The sequence below is a fragment of the Diuraphis noxia genome, unplaced genomic scaffold, assembly GCF_037042655.1.
Source record: "Diuraphis noxia isolate RWA-SAM2 unplaced genomic scaffold, SU_Dnox_SAM2 contig0002, whole genome shotgun sequence".
Classification (NCBI taxonomy): domain Eukaryota; kingdom Metazoa; phylum Arthropoda; class Insecta; order Hemiptera; family Aphididae; genus Diuraphis; species Diuraphis noxia.
Genome location: NW_028301712.1, coordinates 63,440,808 through 63,462,123, shown reverse-complemented (window position 1 = coordinate 63,462,123; position 21,316 = coordinate 63,440,808). Strand labels below are relative to the sequence as shown.

Below are 21,316 nucleotides of genomic sequence, written 5' to 3'. Positions count from 1 at the left end.
CAGGGGTACCTATATATTGTGTTCACATAAACATCCGGAATGACCTTATATAATTATACATTTTCTGTATGTCTGTGTGGGACGCGTGTGTTTCCATCGAGTATATTATATTATACGTTTACTCATTAATAATTGATTCACCCGTCAAAGCTTTGAAACGTCTGACATAGATTTTTACTCATGTACAAAGCAGAAAAACCTTGGATATCCAAAGTCGATATACATAATATAATAATGTTCGTTTACTTTCGCCCATCGGACATTAGGTATCGTCGTATATAATTTCGCAAACTAGTGATATAGCTATATTAGACGGGAGAGCAAATCAAAATGGAAAGAGACGCACAATTGTATTATGTAATCTACTCAAAAAAATAAATACGTTTGTATACCTTACATATAATATATAATATATATACACATATTAATCCAAATAATTTATGAGTAAAGCGTCGTTGCTTAGTCATGCCAAGCTGTACGCCAAGGTCGGATAGTTTTTCGAAAAGAAAGAAACGTAAAACGCCCGCCCGGAGCACAAGGGGAGGTGCGTTTAAGGAGAAAATATACACTCATCGCACGCACATATATTATACAGCAGTCTGTGGTTGCATAATTCGGTCGGATGTGAAAAGAAACAGCATTCCAGCAGATAGCATGTATAAGGAGAAGATATAGTAAAGGTGTGTCTTGTAGGCAAAAGGATAGTATACCCAACGGATGCGATAACCATACAACCGATAGAAGTGCAGCCTTGTGTCCGGTCAAGGACGGACGCTGGTCGGTTACACACGTGGACATTCGAACGTTCACCTGACAACCGGCGGACTCAGTAAGAGGGTTGTATAGATACTTGGCAGTTCATGTGTACATAAATAATATGAAAAATACACATTATATTAAAAAGAAGATGGGAAAAAACTGGTTATAATAATCAAAAATCTAACAAATAGTTAATTAAATATTACTTCGAAAACGCAAAAAAAATTTTTTTTATATAGTCAGTACCTAGATATAGATTTATTGTTCATAGATGATTGATGTTGGTTTAAATTTTCAGTATAGATAATTTAACAGAAATCGCAAAGATTGTACATTTAAAAGCCGAATAATGTTTATAAGCGTATATATTATAGACCAAATATTTAATGACTTTAAAAAATTATTATCGGTTCGAAGTTCATCATTCTACAAGCAGTTTAAGAACTACCTAAGTATGATAAATAATTAATCTATGGCATTTATAGTTTTTTTTTAGCTGTTGAGTGCTGACAATAATTTTTAATTTAAATAGCATCGTTTTAAACAGTGTATTTTTTTTTTTGTACGGAAATTCAGGAGTAATCAATTATATTTTAATAGATAGGTATTGTCTTGAGTTCAGTTCAGAAAAAAAGTTTTTTAAGACTACTTAAATTTAACCTTACACACAGATGCATAATACAGAATATACTTTTAAAATACATCAATAAAATTATTAAACAAACTATAGCAATTTATAAACTAATAACGTCTTAGTTATCGGGTGATGACTACAATATGGTATAAAATTATACCATACCTATATGGAATATGTTCAATGAACTGCAGTCACAGGCTAATGCACTAGCAATACCTACATACAGTAGTCGAATATATACTCAAAAAGTATAACACAAGTTTATATTCAGTGACTCACTATTAGTAGCCTTAAAAAAATTAAAAGCACAAAAACCACATTTGGTTTAATAAATCTCGTTCAAGAATATTAAGTAATAGGTACCTAGCGAAAAGGAAACATTTTTACAAAAAAAGTACTTGGAATCAGCAATATTATCAGAAATGAAAACTCCGATCAAGAGGCGTACCTAATCTATAACAGATTTGTCAACAGACAAAAGGATTTATTTTAATATTAACACATATGATGACAATATACATATATAATTTATATAAATGATATTTAATGACAAATGGAAAAAGCTAGGGCAAAAACTAAGTAGAAAATAAAATAAAATAAAAAATGATAGAAAATCTTCTACGTACGAAGACATGCATTTTTTCCAGTAACTTATGATTAAATAAGAACTTCACATACGTTATGTGAATCATGTATTGTTAAATATATATCTAATTATCAGGCACATTATCAACATATGTCGTAAATACTAAGAAACAAGATAAGTATAACATCGCTCAAACATTTTTGGACAGGGATCCAGATTTTCTATTAAACATTAATACTTAGATGTTTTTAAGAAAATCGAGTATTTAAAATTTAATAAATATAAACATCAAAAAATTATTGTAAAAAAATCAGGAAAAATTGTATTCTAATGCATCCTCGGATGCCCGTGTATTCATTTTTGTATTAATAAAAAAGTATAGATATAATATTAAATATAATATGCACTTTATAATATAAGTATACCGTATGGTATGATATAGACGATATAGTATTTCGTCATCGCCGAATTTCATAACGTTTTAAATTGCATTACCCCAAATTATTTTTCTTTTGTCGTGAGTATTCGTGACCCAGTCAAAAACAAAACAGAAAAAGCTCAGAGACCACAAAATGATTTATGATGTTATATTGTGTAGAAACGTAGACAGACATGTACTTTACTAATCTAAATGGAAATAGTATAATAATTGTGTAACCAAAAAAATTTCATAGAAAAAAAAGAATAGAAGACAATGCATATTTATTCATTATATTATACACATTTAACGTATTTATTTATATATATTTTTTAGCATCTATATTTAGAATGAATAATATTACCCTAAAACATATGCGAGTCAATATCATAGCAACATCTAGTCAATTTTTATATATTTTTTTAATAACATAATAAATAATAAATATATTTTAATAATAAATTCCTAATTAAAATACCAAATTGTATAAAATATATATGTAAAATGCATATTTTTATGCGCATGTTTGTATGGTTTTAAGTGCATTTAAATCCGGGACCTATCTATTACCATTGATTATGGAATTCTATAATCAATGCTATCACCTATGTCCTATGTTAATATTAATATCGAATTACTCTAAGTTATTTCGAGTGTTGAATGAAATCGATTTGTACCATTCAATGATATGGTAAAACTCAATATCGGTAAAGTAAGTTGAACGTATTATTTTAATAGATAACTAATGAATAATAACCTACTTGTTTTTTAATGTGACAAACTATTTTCATATATTATAAAGGAATACTTATAAGTTATCAATTATTTATTGTATGGGATGGCGTTATAATTAATTCAATATTAATGATTTATTCGATAAAAAACAAACCATGGACATAATATAACGTCACCAATACTTTTTTTTTTAATTATTGCGTCTTTATAGTTATTCTATTTTATATTATGGTCAAATTCATTAACAGACAATTTTGACAAATAAAGTTCTATATATACTTGGAAAGACGTCCAAGCTGTTTGAGTTTTATAAACATATAAACAAAAACCGTATCAGTATCTTATAACTAGAAAGTCGGTTCATCTTGTGCCAATACAATAATTATATTACAGGTGAAAGCAATCTATGTTTAATATTTTGTGGTAGGAATAAATTTTTGCAAGTGTGCCTCGGGTTGAACTTGGGTGTGTCATTTTCGAGGGTTTCGACTGCATTCCGATGCCCTTCTCTAATAATTTCACTAAAGGTCACATGACCATTCTGGGTCAATGGGTTGTAGGGGTTATAATACCAGATTTCGTTTGTGCTTTTTCATAATCATAAAAAAGTAAGGAGTAACGTTATACCAAATTTAATTTTGTATCTACATTTAAATATTTAAAAAATATACTTTCGAAAAGTAAATAATGCTTATATAGCTGAATATTATAACACGTATAATACATTAATAGGTACATACCAACATAAGTTGAGATAACTAAGTATAATTTCATATTTTACTGTGTAAACTTGTGAACTATATATTTTACACAATTTGTAATAATTATATTAGAATTCGTAATGGTGTATTTAAATTAATAATTGAAGCCTGGTGTGGCTCGGGGGTTGGCCTCAGTTACTAAGGACCCGTTTTACAATCGTAGTTTAAAACTCGGTTACACTTAATCCACAGATTTTACCGTTTGAATTTCACGGTTAACATTAGTTTAACTATTGTAAAACGGGCCCTAAGTGTTCTGCATCGATCATCGCGGTCTTCACTAGTTCCCGGATGGCTGACCATCCTGGTTTTTAGGGACGAATCCTCGCCCTCAACCAACGATAACCCACCAAAAAATTCTAAAGGCCATAATTGCAGATATTTAAGATAAAGAAAAATAATTAGTTAAGGAAAATGATTGTTTGTTTAAAAATTCAAAACAATAATAAAAAGTTATTTTAAATTAAATACGTTTTTATATAACAATCAAGATATTAGTTATGAAACAATGTCATTGTTAGATAATCACAACGTAATTCTGAACGAGGGATCTAATTACAGTAATTCCATATGATATGTGGTAAACGGTCCAATAGAAATATGACAGAATAATAAATATACTTTTGAGGTTATGTGAATGCAATCTAAACAATGTTAAAATGTTTACGGATGAAACGATGTTTACTCAATGTAAATTTCGTTGTCTATTGTGTTCGATGACGATGTAAAATCCATTCGTGTATTTAAGGTAATTGAAATTAATGACAGAACAAATTAGGAAATAATAAAAAACGTTGTAAAATTAATATAACATATAATATTGTGTGTGTGTAATAATTTATTTAATAAAGGTAATTGCTTATAAATTATAATATACGAACAGTTTAACTGATTGAGTTTTAATGTAAAGCAAAGAATTCAAAGTAGTCTCATGGCAAATACAGTAATTCAATATCAGCGTATTACATAATAAATAATGTCTACAATAGTGTCTTCATAATATTATGTAGTATGTACTATGTACCTAGTACCTACGGCCTACGCACATTAAACAATTAGACATGGGAGTCTAATTTAATTTAATGGCATAACCTTTGAGCTCTTAAGCGTTTATGACATTATTATTTATTATTATGTTTAATATGTCAAAATATGTACCTATATAACGTATACCTTAAATATTTTTTGGTTTATTTACATTTAATTGGAGTAGGTATAATCTATTGTATTTTATATATATATTATATGATTAGGTGAAATATTATGAATAATAATACTGAATCACATATTGGTACTAAATTTTTTTCTCATGTAATTTATGGACCGTTTGACATTAATTATTAAACTCGTACTATATAGTATATACCACTAAAACCATGAGTCCAAATACTGCTAAATAAAATTGGGTTTTTACTTATAAATCATAATATATCAATTCTATATTAATGTGCACCTATATACTATTTTTTTTATAGTACCTACCTATAGGAATGATTTAATTAACTTATAGCAACAACGTATTAAGTTATTATATTATGCGTCTATGAAAAAATTCCGTGATGTGAATATAAATTTATTAGAAATTATTGGATATCTGAACATATCATTACGAATCATAATTCATGATGATATATTGAAAGAATCATTATGAATCATAATTCATGATGATAAATTGAAAGAAAATTGATGATATTTTTAATCCATGTTTAAAATGATTTCATCATTGTTAATGCAAACATAGTTATTGTTTATCAAAATTACAACCATAATTTCTATTTGGAACACAAAGATGATTTTTTTTAGTATGCAACCTCCTTTTTTCAGTCTGTTAACACAGGAAACGTATTATTTAGAGCTTTAGCTAGGGTGAATTGTTTGTACACATTTACTTTATATTATAATAATACAAGAACAACTACATATGATATTGATCTCATAACATTCACTATTTTCTAGTAAAAACATTTCAAGGTATATTAGGGTCGAAAAAAAATATTAAATAAGGGAAAAAAATTCCGCCCAATTTTTACGAAACCATTAATAATAACAATATTTTAAAATAGAATTGATCGTATAATAATCAAATAGACGATCTGAAATAGGTACTTAAAATAGATTGAATTTAATCTATTCTGTGGTAAGTATCTAATTTAATGTTAAAACTAGCAACATATTTAAACGGTCAATCACGTCTTGCTCTCACCGGTTACTTACACGCCAGCCCTTCCTGTTATAGGAACCTACTATAATTTATCTGGAAACCGGATCTTTGTTCATTCAAGCGGTTCCCAGGAGTTTTGTCACAAATAGTGTCCAAGAATCAATCGGACTCTCTAAATTTGGACGACAGTGTAAGTCTCAAAGTATTATTTATTATTGTGCGTCTATATACATATATAGATAAAAATTTGTTGTTTACACATTGTGTGAAAGGTCTTCCGGAACAAGCGTCTAATTGTGAAACACACATGAGTACACGACGCATACTCCTAGCTATACAGGCTGCCTACGCACGCGTTGAACTTTCTCTATATACACGTTGCAACCGACACACAAAACGCACATACAGGGCCAAGAATAATATTACATTATATTGACAATATTTTTGAGAAGAGGGGAAAAATAAAGAGACACACAGTGAGAGAGAGAGAGGGAGAGGGAAAGAGAACAAGACACAATTTTTACCTATACCTACTGATAAGTCGTAATAATAATAAATTCAAGACCACAATCCTGACAATTTTGTTGATGCACACAAGGAATTCGCAGTATATATATTATAATTTCGAGGATATTATATTCGGATGATGCAACTCACGACAGTGCTGACGGTACCATTCACGAGCCAACGATACGCAGCTAAATGGTGACTACTACTGTGCGCCAACCGGCAGACGACCTTGCCCTTTATCTCGTGGAAGACTTGCACGTTTGCCACAGGTCAAACTTGTCTGGTTGACATTTTCAATTTTTTTTTCAATATCTCTCTCCCTCTCTCTCTCTTTCTACGTTTTCCCATAGAGATCGACAAGTTCAGTTTATCGTGGCGGCGACGAGTAAATGTACTCGTATATAATTTATATATTTATTACCGTGACGACCGTCGTATATGGTATATTAATAACGAGATACAAAAAAAAAAAAAAAACAACAAATACAGACATTCTGCACGCGACTTTCTTATAAAAGACCGCTTTCGAGAACTGTGTGTGTTTGTCGGGTTGCTCAAGTGAAATTGATCGATACCCGCGTGCGCGGTATTCCACGACCAGACATCTCCGTCACAGCGGCTCGAAGCGCGCGTAATAAGTGGGTCTCCGTGTGTACCCACCTATACCTTATTATACCTGTCTACCTGACTGCCTATATTATATAGTGAAAGTATAAACCCACGGTGCCAAACCTTCTTCATTCATCGATATATCGGTCTTAGCTGAGTCGGTAATGGTCACCGGCGCCGCGTCGGTTTTAATTACCATCATCTCACCGAGATATATACTTATACGTTATAATAATAAAGTCTTCATTGTTGTTATTTTTAGCGGTATTATAATCATCATTTTCGTCACTTGTCACCAATACGTGACAATTATACACACCTTACCCAACTTATTACATTCTGTATTGGACCACGACCCGACCGCGGTTTATATCATTTTTTATAGAGAATCTACACGTCGTTTTATGACTGCATGTGTGTGATTGATCAGCTCACAAGCATTTAAAAAAAAATACATAATGATAATATTATCTTTAACGCTATTTATAAGGACTGATGAATATTTTGAAAAAATAACAATATAAAATATACATATAACGGCAACATAATTAAATAATAAAAAACATTATACAATAGCATTTGTTTGTTTTTAAAATAATATTATATAGATCAAGATATAAAGCACAACTTCTTATAACAGCTTAAAATTCATCATTGAGCAGAATTTAATTAATATAAAATCATACCCAATACTAATTGATCACAATTACTCTTTTGGTTTGAACGTCACATTATACAATTTTAAGACTTTTATAAATGTTTAACACATAAGTTTAGTAAAATTACAGTTTTTCACCATTTGTTTACCATTTTTAAGAAGTTTTAATAATATTATGTTAATATATGACCTCTTCTTAATAGTCAATGGAGTATATAATATAATACGTATAAGTGACAGTAATATAGTGTTTCAAAAGATTTTTAAAATATTCTACTTACACATGAGATACGACAAGCAATTTTGTTTGTGTTATTTTGCAGTAAAACTATAACGGTTACAGGGGGGTCAAGGTCAGTATTAGGTATAGTATATCATCAGTATAACTCATTGATATTTGTTAGATACAAACAATTGAATAACAGAAGCATGGAAATATAAAGGTGCACATGAATATAATTATTTAAAAAAATATTGGATGCATTATAGATAGCTATTATTATAATTGTGTTTTTCTAAATTAATTAGAAAAATCTATTAAAAATAATATTTGAAGTTTTGATGAGTGGAGTAGTAGGTAAATCAAAAGTTTGTGGGGTATCTCTGTCAATTTTCTAGTGCCACAACTCGTCTTAACTAAAAATACTTATAAGTTATAACTCATATACTCTACTCGTCCAAAATTTTATTTTTATATACCAAGTACTTAATAAGAAAAACATTTTGTTTTGGAATATGAAATTAAAAACTTAAAACGACTAAAAAATATGTTCTTCTTTAAAGGTAAATAGATTTTTAAATAATGAGTGTACTTCGATAAATAAAGAATCACCTAGTACACATGACCTAAAGTAAAATAAGTCTTATTTATTATTATATAAATTTATGTTATTAGCCAACATTAATTACGACATCTATAACCGAAGATTATATTATAAAATAGTTCAAGGTGAATAATAACCATCTTATTTAGTAAGTAAAATTAATAGTATTAGATGGTAAATAGATTTAATCTTTATTTTATACATAATAGCTTAAACGGATTTAAGGTTGTAACTATTGAAAATATATGAAATGCATGATATGCACATTTTTTTAAATTTTGAAAACATCGATCTGCAGATAAAATAACACTTAAGCTTTGGTACACAGATGAGAATCGTTAAAAACTGGAAGTTAAGTCGAAATAATTCTTTTTTTAAATTGTATTAAAATTTAATATTTGATTTTAAATATAATTACCTAGTAAAATAAGTAAATATAAGATACTTTAAGTATATAAATTTAACCGTCAATACCAAAAAAGTTAGGTTAATTGAAAAAAAATCCATGCTACTCACTTTTTTGTGACTCCAAAGTGCGTTTACACTTGGCTTTCCCCGTCGAAAGTCTGATTGATCAATGACATCATCGTGAATTAGAGAAGCAGAATGGATCATTTCTGCAATCATAGCTACTTCTCTTTGTTTTTTGTCCAAACCACTGTAACCATAAGAATAGTATGAGTACTATAATATACAAATGTTTACTAGTAAATTTATTAACTTAGTTTAACTAAGTCTTAATTCATCAATAAAAATTAATTTTCTACCTTTTTTCTAACTTTTATTTATTTATATATTTAAGTGATTTACAATCTAAACAACATTATGTACAATGGGCAAATTTGATAATTAATATAATATGAAATAACAGAAATTAGCATTTAGGGGCAGGCACTCAGCAGTACCACCCGACCGAGAACATTTTAGATGTCGTGGGTTTTTTGACGAGATGTCACTAGGCCACTGCTTTTTTAGTCTTCTGCTTAAAAATTAATTTAAAATTAAAATTTTCAAAAAAAGTAAAACCATTATAATTAGTAACGTGACATTTATATGTATATAATTAATAATGATTAGATATTTAGGTTATCTCATAAAATACATAATATATTTTATTTCATTTGTGGATATAATGAGATCAAATACTAAATCACAATACGCGATACTAGCGGCCAAAACACAAGACACTATTTCACCTCATAAAAACCAAGTATAGTTGCCTATAAGCACGGCGGTTTTGTAGATATGAATTGCCCAACTCATACACACAATAAATATTGGCTAGGCAACCTTTTTTATCATTGAGTGCATGTATTGTCATCTCTACTTTATAGTATATTAGTAGATGCATACACTATAATAGCATTTTTAAAAGAATATGAATTGTTGTTATACAAATGGTTTGCACGAGTATTTTGTATTATAAAATTTAAATGTTTTAGAGAACATATTAATTGAGTAAATGAAACATTTTTTTTTATTTAAATTTTGGACACAAAAATCTGCAGGTACATAAGACTTGGACAAAAATGTATATTCTTAAGACATCTAGGTTACATGAACTATAACCAGTTTGGATATCCTTGATATCTTCCTGCGCAAATATATGTCAACCAGTTGTACAGTTCTATTCGTACAAATATACTTTGATCTACATTAGTTCACATTTTCACTATCGTGGCTAATAATAATTTGAGGTATCATTTTCATCATTGTTAATAAAATAAAATATTCCGACTTACTTATTGTTCATGTGGTAATTTATGGCATGAGCCATCAGGATAGCCACCATAGGCCTAAGGGCTTTTCCTTGTCCATCGAAATAATATGTAGCTATCGTCCGTAGCTCATCTTGGTTAGTGTTCAGTTCGAGTTCCTACATAATAAATCACTAGAATTATTATAAAAATTAATATTTATTAATTAATATTATTACGAAAATATCATCACATTAAATAAAGATAATTGTAGGTAAGTATGTAAAATGTATTTTTATACATATATAATATAAATATATGTATAGGTAATATTAAATAAACAACGACGACTAATTCCATTAAGTATATTATTTAACATGGAATGTGAGGAATTGTTAATGGTTAAAACTATAAATAAAAACCAAAATAAGTGAAAGTTTTTTTTTATACATATGTGTAATAAGTTCTATCATTATAGATGTGCCCAACCTCAAAAATATTTATCGAATATTTATTTATATGATTGAATTATGTTCAAAACTAAACGTTCAATATGAGTTATACATTGCGTTATATATGATACGTAATATTAAAACAAAAATCAAGTATTAATTCCTAATATTTAAATAAAAATAATTTTTATATAAAATAAATCAATTTATGTCTAATAATTTTTAGTTTTAGCTTTTATATATATGACCTACGTATAATTATTCGACTTTCAATAATACTGTACATCAAGTCTCAATAAACACCTTAATAAATTTATCGTAACTCTTCAATCTTATAACAAGTATAATATTAATATATCACAAACCCGTGTGATGTCTGTGTATACATCTCTGAGGTCGTCATCTAACAGTCTGTATGGATCGATAGAAGAAAGTGAATCTGTATCAGTGTCTTGTAAAGTAGTAAAACGTCGACAGTGATTCCTTTGGTGATCTGATCTGATTCGGTTTAACTGTTTCTGAAAAAAATGAGTTCTTAATTTTTTCCTTATTTTCAAAAAAAAAATAATAGTTAATATTTGTAACACCTATATATTTGAAGAGATATATTCAAATTCAAATGCACTTATATTTTATTAATGACCATTCGACCGGTTTTCTATTATATATATATATATATATATATGTGTGTGTATATACTTTCCATCCTGCAGGCATTTGGCCCGCTCATCATCGTCGTGAGTATGTGGGACATGACCGAAATACATATTATTAATCGCATCGAAATTTAAATCCCAGGGGAGGTAGGGTTTATGTATCAGTTTTGTTATCACATAAAATTGGTTTAGCTTTTATGATTTGAAAACTATACATTTTTTAAAAATAAATTGTATATATATTCATAAAACATATTATACTACATATATAAATAGATATACAATATATTAACATAATACATTTAGATTTGAGTTAACATTTGCAGATATTATAATGTTGAAATAAAAATGATGAAACCTCTCGTTTAAAATTAAAGGTTTAAAGTGGAAATCAATTTAGAAATTACTAAAGAATTTTTTTTTTTCATAATACCTAATAAGGTAGTTGGTTATTTTGTGCTGAAGGACATAAATACCCATTATTATGATGAAAAATTCAATATAATATATCTGAACTGTTTGAAATTTTATTTATTTTTTGTATCTAAAATTCTAACCATATTGTCCATATTGTAATAATTTTTATGACACATGGGTTCTTAAAATACATCAATTATACTAACATTATATGAATTATAAATTCAAAACTGAAAATTCCAGTTATGCAATTTTATACGAACCACTAAAAATTATTTAATAATATGTAGTTCAAATTACTCATTACGATATTTGTTGGATTTAAATAATGCTAAACACACCCGTGTGCTACATAAGCATTACATATTATTATACGTCAAATACGAAGAAAATAAATATATTAAGCGTATGTAAGACCGGTTATCTAGTTTGGTATTTATTTAGACTTTCAGGTTTCTATTATAGGTGTATGTTTATAGGTATATTGAAATAAGAAAGTGAGCTCTTCTGCATTTAAACTTAGTCTTTAGTTAAGCAAAATTAAAAACACGTTTAAATAAATAAATATATATATATATATATATATATATATATATATAAATATTTCAACATCAAAAACGAGATTTTTAGTTTGTACCTCAAAATGTTAAAACATTGTTATATTGATACTCAACATTATACTCGCATAGTAATCATAACATTTGTACTTTTGCAGGTATTTATTTATTTAAAAAACGCTACACACAAATTTTTTGTTTCCGTCTTACAATACTGCATAACATAGCAAATTTACGCTCAGCAGATCACGTTTAGTTCTGTTAGTTTAAAAATTAGAGTGAATCGACCTATTATGAAACTTAATGTTAAGAACATTATATGTGTTTGAATATGTGAATTTTTTTAAGATAGTTTAATTCTTTAGCAAGTTATGCGTATATAAAAAAAACTATACAACTTACTTAAAAACTAAATTATAGTAAAAAGTTAAGTTTCATAATAGATTAATTTACTCTAATTTTTAAACGAACGTAATTAAACGTGATCTGCTAAGTATAAATTTGTTAGGTTACGCACTTGTAAAGCGGAGACAACAAATATGTTTGTAGCGTGCTCTTAAGCTCCCAAACTAACGGCAGGCAGACCCCCGTGGCTATTCGTCATATTAGTGGTATTTTGGCACTTAACTTTGTAAATATTTCAGTTTTTTTCATTGATATGAGAAGACATTAAATTTGAGAAATTACCAAGTCATTTAAACTTTATATTTTTTCTCAGGTCAAAAATCACTGGAAACAACAATTTTAAGGGCATTTTGTACCAAATATATAGGTATTGTAAAATATTATTTAAGTTTATATTTATTATATTGTAAGGTATTAAAAAGATACAAAAAAATATATTCTTCTTTACTCTGTGTTACAATACAAATATACCTATTTATATTTATATATTGCATGTTTGTACTAGGATACCTATCAAAAATCATTAAATTTAAAAAATGATTTAAAGCAGGATTTTATCTACTCAAAATGGACCTGTATTAAGTTTATTAATAAAAAATTAATAATATATTTATTTCACGGTTTATAGTAAAAAAATTTATACCTATTAACATTTTTGAAATTCAAAAAATTCAAAAAATTACCTTTATTTTATCTGTTCGTCGAGAGAACACTCAGATTCTGCATATCTGCGCATTTCCACGCGACACCTTGTCATCGAAACCGGTTCCATGGCAGGGTGTCGAGAGGGATGCACAGAAGTGCAGATTTTCGTCGGGCCACGGTGTGTTCTTTCATCGAAAAGAGTATTAATACTATATTACCACTCGGATTAGATATCAAATCTTTAAACATTCTTCTAGCGACTCTATGACTACTACAAGTAAGGCTTCAACCAGAAAACAAACATACATTATAAATTTATAACTAATAAAACCAATAATAGAAAGATAGACTTGGCAAATTAAAAATCGACAGATGATAAAATACCGATAAAAACATCGTATAATTAGTACGGTACAAATTCAAAATATATTTAAAATTGTACTAGAAATAATTTAATTATAGAAATATAAGATTTTATGATTTAGATATAAATTTAAAACTTTACTTTCTTAAAATATATAATATTTTAAAACATTTTCGCGCTTTCTAACCCCGTATCAGTCAATAATCGGTGCATGTCCGGATATACCACTCGAAATAATTACATATACCTACTATAACCGCAAGGCCACAGCGAAACGAAGTTCAACCGCCTCACCACTTGACGCAGAGTACTTTTTGCAATTTTCAATCAACAGCTTTTTGTACCCAATACATTTTTTATTAATATTATAATTCGCCAAAATTAAAACTTTGCATAGTTATATACTTATATACATCGACCATTTTTTTTTATCAGCTATAAAAATAGGTTTAATAATAGGTATAGTTATTATAGTTATAAATAATTGAATAGTACATTAAACAACTAATTATTATTACACAATATTGGAATATAGGTTGTTGAAAAACATTTATTTCATGAATACAGCTCTAGGTATGCAAGATATAAATATTATGCATAAATAAACAATATATAAAAATGTTTGAAAATGCATATAATTTACTTTTTATAAGCATTTTTATATAGTTTAATAATTAAACAATTATGAAATGTCGAATGAACCAGAAGTTTTTTGTCATAATGTTTTATGATGTATTTTTTTATATTTTTTTTTTTGAATCAGTAATATATTTATCATCATTCCAACGTGAAAGCTGCAGCAGGTTTATATGAATTCATATACACCTGGTAATATAATAATTGCAATTAGTAAACGATAGAATTTTAAAGCAATTCCTCGCAAATTAATTGTTAAAAGTCAATACATTTAATAATGGCATGATATTTGTTCAAAAATCGTTTGTTTTTAAAACATATGAATTAAATGTAACCAGAGGTTTCGTGCCAGACTATTATTAAATTTACAAGTTATCGATAACGATCATTTATGAAACTATAAACTGCAGTTAATGACATCGCACATCACGTATAGTTAATTTTAAAATTTCCTTAAAAAACAAACCTAGTTTTATTCACATAATGAATCAAAGACAGTGTAATTTGGAAAACATTCCAACAAATTTTGAAACAACCACAGCTTAATAATTCAAATTAGGTAAATTATTAGTTGAGCATCCCAACGAATTGTGTATCTACAGAATTTTTGATTACAATTATACTTACAATGTAAGAAAACATACAGATATGTTCTTTTCATAATACGATATGCATTCGAAATCTCATATTAATAGTAAATTGAACCAAGAAACGACAGAAAGAAACGCAGTCAATATTTTTTTCGATTGGCCTCAATTTGAATACTGTGTACGCAATAGACGACACGACACATTCCTAAGCGTTCTCGTGGTGTTCATGCGAGTTTGTACACGCTTGCTTATTGAATAGCAGAGTTGAGGGAAAGGAATAAACAAGGATATGTGCTATTAACAAATGGAAATATTATTAGCTATATATGAAGAAGATATTAATAAAGTGTTATGATTATGTGACTAATGTGTAATGATTATGAAAAAAAAAAATCAAACATATAAGTACGACTGTACTTGTACTATATTGTTTAGTACCTAATTTACCAAATTCGTATAGCAATATGAAACTAAAATGCGTACGGAGAATTGTATTTAACATATGATGTTCTCAACTCTTTTTCAATTTTTTTCTCTAGTAAATAGTGAGTACCTACTTTTTAAGTTTATTGTTTGGTATTTTACAAGAATAATGCTAATAGTAAAGATTAAAAGATGGAATAATAAGTGATTACCTATAATGAAATGAAATTTATCTGATGTTTAAAACAGATACCTCCGTTTGGAACCATTAGATTCAAGAATAGTACCCGTACCTATATAACCGTATATAGTTCCCATTTATATCAGGATAAGATATTCTACTACCTACTGTAAAGTTACTAATCAAAAAATTAAATATAACTTTGCACTTATTTTATTATTTTATATAAAATAATATATAAAATGAATATTTATTTCGAACAACACTGTAAACAGGGATCTTTTTTTTCAAAAATTCTAAGATTAAAATGTCTAATTACAAATTATAAGTTGGTTTTTTTAGGCACTTCTATCATTATATACAAGTAAGTATCCAAACAGTTTTGTTTTTATATTAATTTTAATAATACATAATACCTGGGTCATTGTAAACTATTAATATAGTTTAAGTTGGTAAAAAGTAATATTCTTTTTTTTATGCAAACGTCCAAGTATTAAAATGTTAACAATAAATATTATTTAATATTTATATTGAGTGGTGGCTCGTCAGGGGAGTCTTTGAAACGGCGACTCCCCATTAAAAAAAAAAGTAGTAACAAAATAAAAAAGTTTAAAGAAAATTGTATTATATTTTAATATTTTTATCCATTTAAAAAATTATTATTATGGTTTTCGATATTAATATTGATAATATAATATTTTGTATTCTATTTTTTAAATTATAATTATGAAAATAAGGTTGTCATTCATCAATCATCAATAATAATACAGGTGAAAAATATCGATAACGATGATGACGGTCGCTAGTTCGGGAGTCTGCCGTTCGAGAGACTGAATAAATTGTGTACCTATACGAATTTCATAAGCATGACAATGTGGAAGACGGGGTAGATTGTATGCTGTATGGATGTTATTTAGTACATTGAGACTAGTTTCTAGCATTCAAAGTTTCTGCTGTTAGCATCGTGGTCGTCGCGTATTTTTTGTTAACACAAAAATCTGCAGCGTGTTGTAGTGTCGTGCGTCTGTATTAAACCATTGAATTTAGTTATTTGACATAATACACGAGTCACAAACTTGATTATAATATAATAAATTAAATGATAAATGTTCAGTCTACCTAATGAATTTACTTGCGAGCCGCCACTGCTTATATTACATAAATAGTATACTAATATCTAGCAATTTGTTATAAGTGAAATACTTTTTAATATTGAAAGAATATCCAACCTAAAAATAATATGAACTATGCTTAATGTAATAAAAAGAACTACCTATCTATCAGACATTAGCATTACCAGGGGGGGGAGACGGAACACTAGCCCCCCTAGAATTTTAAATTTGTGTTTCAAAGCATTATCTGTAACGCACAAATTTAGTAAACATAGATTAATTTTAAAATGTATAAAAAATCTTTATTTATTTTTAAAATTCATTTATCCCCCCACCCTCTCCTTGGAAAATGCCTGAAAACGCCATGCTACAAGACACATATATGAAGGTAATTTGAGATAAAACTTAAACACTTAAAAAATTGCGTTACAAATATTATAGTAAATAGTTCAATACAAAATCTACTTTATAGTAAGTCATTTTGAAACAACTAAAGAAACATTCTAAGCTTTCTAGACCCTGAAAGAGCCTTTTATATAAGGTTTAACATAAGTTAGTCTATTAGCTAATTACACAATAGATTAGACACTAGTTATTCCCGTGGTCTCACATAGCATTCATTCTCAAGTACTTAAAGTATCAATACTCAGAATAAAAAAATATCTATATACCTATAATGCATATATATTTAAACAAATAATCCTAAATGCTAAAAAAAAATTTCTGACATTTAAGTAGCATTTGTAAGCCATGTATTGATTATACAAAATGTAAGATTTTTAAATTCACAAATAATAAATAAGTAATATACTATCAAATAGAATATGTTAATCGTTTTGTTAATCTAAACTTATTGAATACTAGTTATTACAGGTCAAATATTTAATTGTTTTAGACGTTCACTCATATATTACCGTAAGTATACCTATAACGTGCATACTACATAGGTACCTGCAACTTAGCATGCTCGAAGAGAGTGCTTTTCATCAGATACTTGCTTAAAATTAATGTTTTATTTATATACAGTAGCAGCAAATTAATTCCGCAAAGTAGGTAGGTACAATAAAATAAAATATTGATTTATAAGCTTTCTATGCACCCTAATGTGAAAGTTTTCAGTTTAAAATATGAAAGTGACAAATTTAATCGTTAAAATAAGAACTTTAAGATAGGTGAGATTAAATTTAATATGCTAGTTATTTAAAAAAAATATTTGCACCCTTAGAATGCTAATTACTAATTAGTAAGTATGGTAAAAATAATATAACAGTATATAATATCATTGCTATAAGTTAAGTATGCGTATATATGATCTCTATTAATTTTGTGTTAGTATCCTAACAACCTATCCATAAACATTATTATATTTTATAATTAAATGTAATACTTTATTAACATTGTTGTCAAAATTCTAGGCAAAATCTTAAATCTTGCCTTAAACCAATAAATGTCATTATAAAAATGTTTCATCCCAGAAAGTAAAAGCTGATTATTATAATCATATACCGGAATTTTAAAGACGGAAATAATTGTTAATTTACGTAAGCCGCTATTTTCCAAAAAGTTAAAAATTTTGATATTATTTATAGGTAATAAAACACTTTAAATTAAATGTTGTTTTACTCTTCATTCATTCCATCCAACATCACTACATCAGTAACAACTACCAAAAAAAGTGGGTAAGTCGTGGATGTCGCTCTGTTGTACAGTAGGTAGGTTACAAGTGGGTTATTGTAATGGATGGAATTAAATTTGAATTCAATGATATCATATCATTGAATATACGAAAAACGATTCTGAGCGAAGACGGTTTATCTGTCTAGGATATATTACAGATTATTAAATATTTTCAAATCTTATAGATTTCAAAAGAAAATTTTTTATGAATTTCTAGCTTAAAATAATTTGCGAATTTTCGTGATTTTTACGTATGATGTCAAAATTCAAACTTTGAATGCTTGTAAAAAAAATTGTTACTATTTTTTTTTTTTTAATCTGCCTATGGCATCTTTATTTAAACGACCAAAAGTCTTTATAAATATAATACATTGTGGGTGAATACAGTATAGGTAACAATAGTAATACATAAGTATATAGTATTATACAATAATAATAAATTACCATGTATATCTTTTATTTTTCAACTGCTTTTGTAAAAATATGATAGGAGCCTTGTATTAAATTTTCGAATCTTAGATTTAAAAATAAAATCTTTTATGAATTTCTTTCTAAGATAATTTGAACATTGCGTTATTTTTACGTATTTAGTCAAAATTTGAACTTTAAATGCTTATAAAAAATGACCCCTCTAAAGTATCAGCTCAAGAACATTATTTTTCAGAAATGATGCTACACTTGATACTTTTGAGCAAGTTTAGAGGTAAAAGTATAAAAAATGTATACAGAATAAAAAAGGAAAAGAAATAAACATCATTGTAAAACCAATACATTCCTCGCTCCGCTCAGAATCTATAATACCTAGGGTATATGAGGAATTATAAAAATCATCATTTATAGATTAACCTATATTGTCTGCACACGTTGTTGGTAATATGTTATAAAAGTATGTTAAGAGCAAATAATTCTCATTTTTAATATTTTTAATTATTTAAGACAGAATTTAGGTATTTAGAATGGATAGCGTAAATTTGAAAAGCAAACTACTCATGAAAATCATATATGAGCAATAGAGCCATGACTTTCACTATACACAAATTAGGAACAATTAAGCGATTACTTGGTTTGGAAACAAAATTAACCTATCTGAGCACTAATGCTAATTTCCTCAATTCCTAGATAAATATCTCTTTATGATAACAATTGATGTTTATACAAATTAATTACCTAGTTTAGATTTCTAAGGAACAACTAAAATCAGGGAAAATAATCTGAATACATTAGATAGTTCCGAATTAGAAAAAATTGGTCCTTATTAACTTAAACAAGAATAAATTGTTTAAGGATTGTACTACACGTGATAGTTTAGTAGTCTACATGCTGAATACTATGACAGCAGACATCCTGGACTGGTTTGCACGTAATTTACTTACGCTTTCACTATAACTGTGAGGCCAAAAGGAAACACCTATTTTTGCATAGGCAAAGTCACAAGGTCAATACGAAGGAGCAAAGAGCCATCTTATCAGTTGTCTTAGAGTTCCAAATTTAAGAATGCAGGTAATATTTAAAAAAATAATCGTTAGGTAACTGCTTTACTCTTGTCATGGTATACAAATATCATAAAAATTAATTTGATTCTACATACTTTTACATTAAATATAAACTTAACTTTTGAATGTTTAATTGCTGTGAAAGGAATTACTTAATTGGATTACCTTGAAGGCATATCAAAATTCAAAATCGATTATTTAACGGTTAAAATTATATATATATAATTATGTATATGAAAAAATTAAGTTAAGTAGGTACCTACTTTCTAAAGAGATTTAATATTAAAAAATATTGATGACGTAGATAATAAAATTTAAATGATGACTTACCGTATGTCTATTTTTAACTACAAAATACTTATTATAAGAATATAAGATAAATCATTAATGTATATTGGCGATAAGAATTTCATTTTATCCAGAATTTAATCAACATTACTTTTAAAGTATCAAATAAATAAGCTTAGAATAAATTAAAGAACTTGTTAAAAATATTAAGTAAGAACCAATTTATTTTTAAAATATAGTTGTAATGAAAATGTTGTAATACTTTTCTATTTTACCTTAACAACAAATATGAATAAATATCTGTAGTCAATAATCAAGGCATAAATATTTTTAGAGGAATTTCTTATGCCATGATTATAAAAAATGATCGATACTGAAATAAGTATATATTTTGTCAGTATAAAGAAAACGTATGGCTTAAATTTGGTCGTATTCTAAAGTTAACAGAAATAAATATTAAGATCTGATTTACTTTGTAACTTGAGAGATTAGTGAACAATCAAACACAAATTATATTTAATAAATTTATAACTTAAACATCCATATTCCATACATGTCATTATATTGGTGTATTAACAGTTTATCAATTATAATTTAACATTGTGCACGTATTTGCATAAACAAGTTAATTAGGTAGGTACTATGTATACTAAAATTATTGTTGCAAATGCGAATAGTGAATTATAGATATTTATCTGTTATCATCGCAATTCTTTATGATTTATGATAGTTTGATTAAGCAAAATTTCATTTTAAAATCGTAAATTTACATTTTACCGATGACTTTTGATATTTTTTTAAGAATTCAAATGATAACACTAGTAAGTATTCTAAAAAATAATAATAATACTTGGGGCGTCAAATAAAATGTAATGAAATACCTATATGTAAATATAAATATAATAGCCTATTATAAAATACAGGTATAGGTACAGCTTTAAAACTTTTATGTGAAAAACTTAACAATTATAGTAAGTATAGAACGTTGCAAGTCAATTTATAATTATTAATATAGATTATTAATCTTTTATTTAATCTTTCATATTATAACATTTATAGATTTTT

The 21,316-nt window shown here is 27.3% G+C and overlaps 1 protein-coding gene across 2 annotated transcripts in view; it reads right to left on the bottom strand.

Annotated features, from left to right (window-relative positions):
* qless (decaprenyl diphosphate synthase subunit 1 qless) overlaps nucleotides 1–21,316 on the bottom strand; it is a 41,312-nt gene that overhangs the window by 16,317 nt on the left and 3,679 nt on the right. The window contains exons 2-4 of one of the 2 annotated variants that reach the window (XM_089219230.1): nucleotides 11,173–11,319; nucleotides 10,401–10,534; nucleotides 9,175–9,316 (exon numbers count right to left, since the gene is read on the bottom strand). In XM_089219230.1, the coding sequence (XP_089075356.1) occupies nucleotides 9,175–9,316; nucleotides 10,401–10,534; nucleotides 11,173–11,319 (423 nt within the window). Of the gene's footprint in view, nucleotides 1–9,174; nucleotides 9,317–10,400; nucleotides 10,535–11,172; nucleotides 11,326–21,316 lie in introns of both variants that reach the window. The other variant, XM_089219229.1, reaches the window with a different exon arrangement.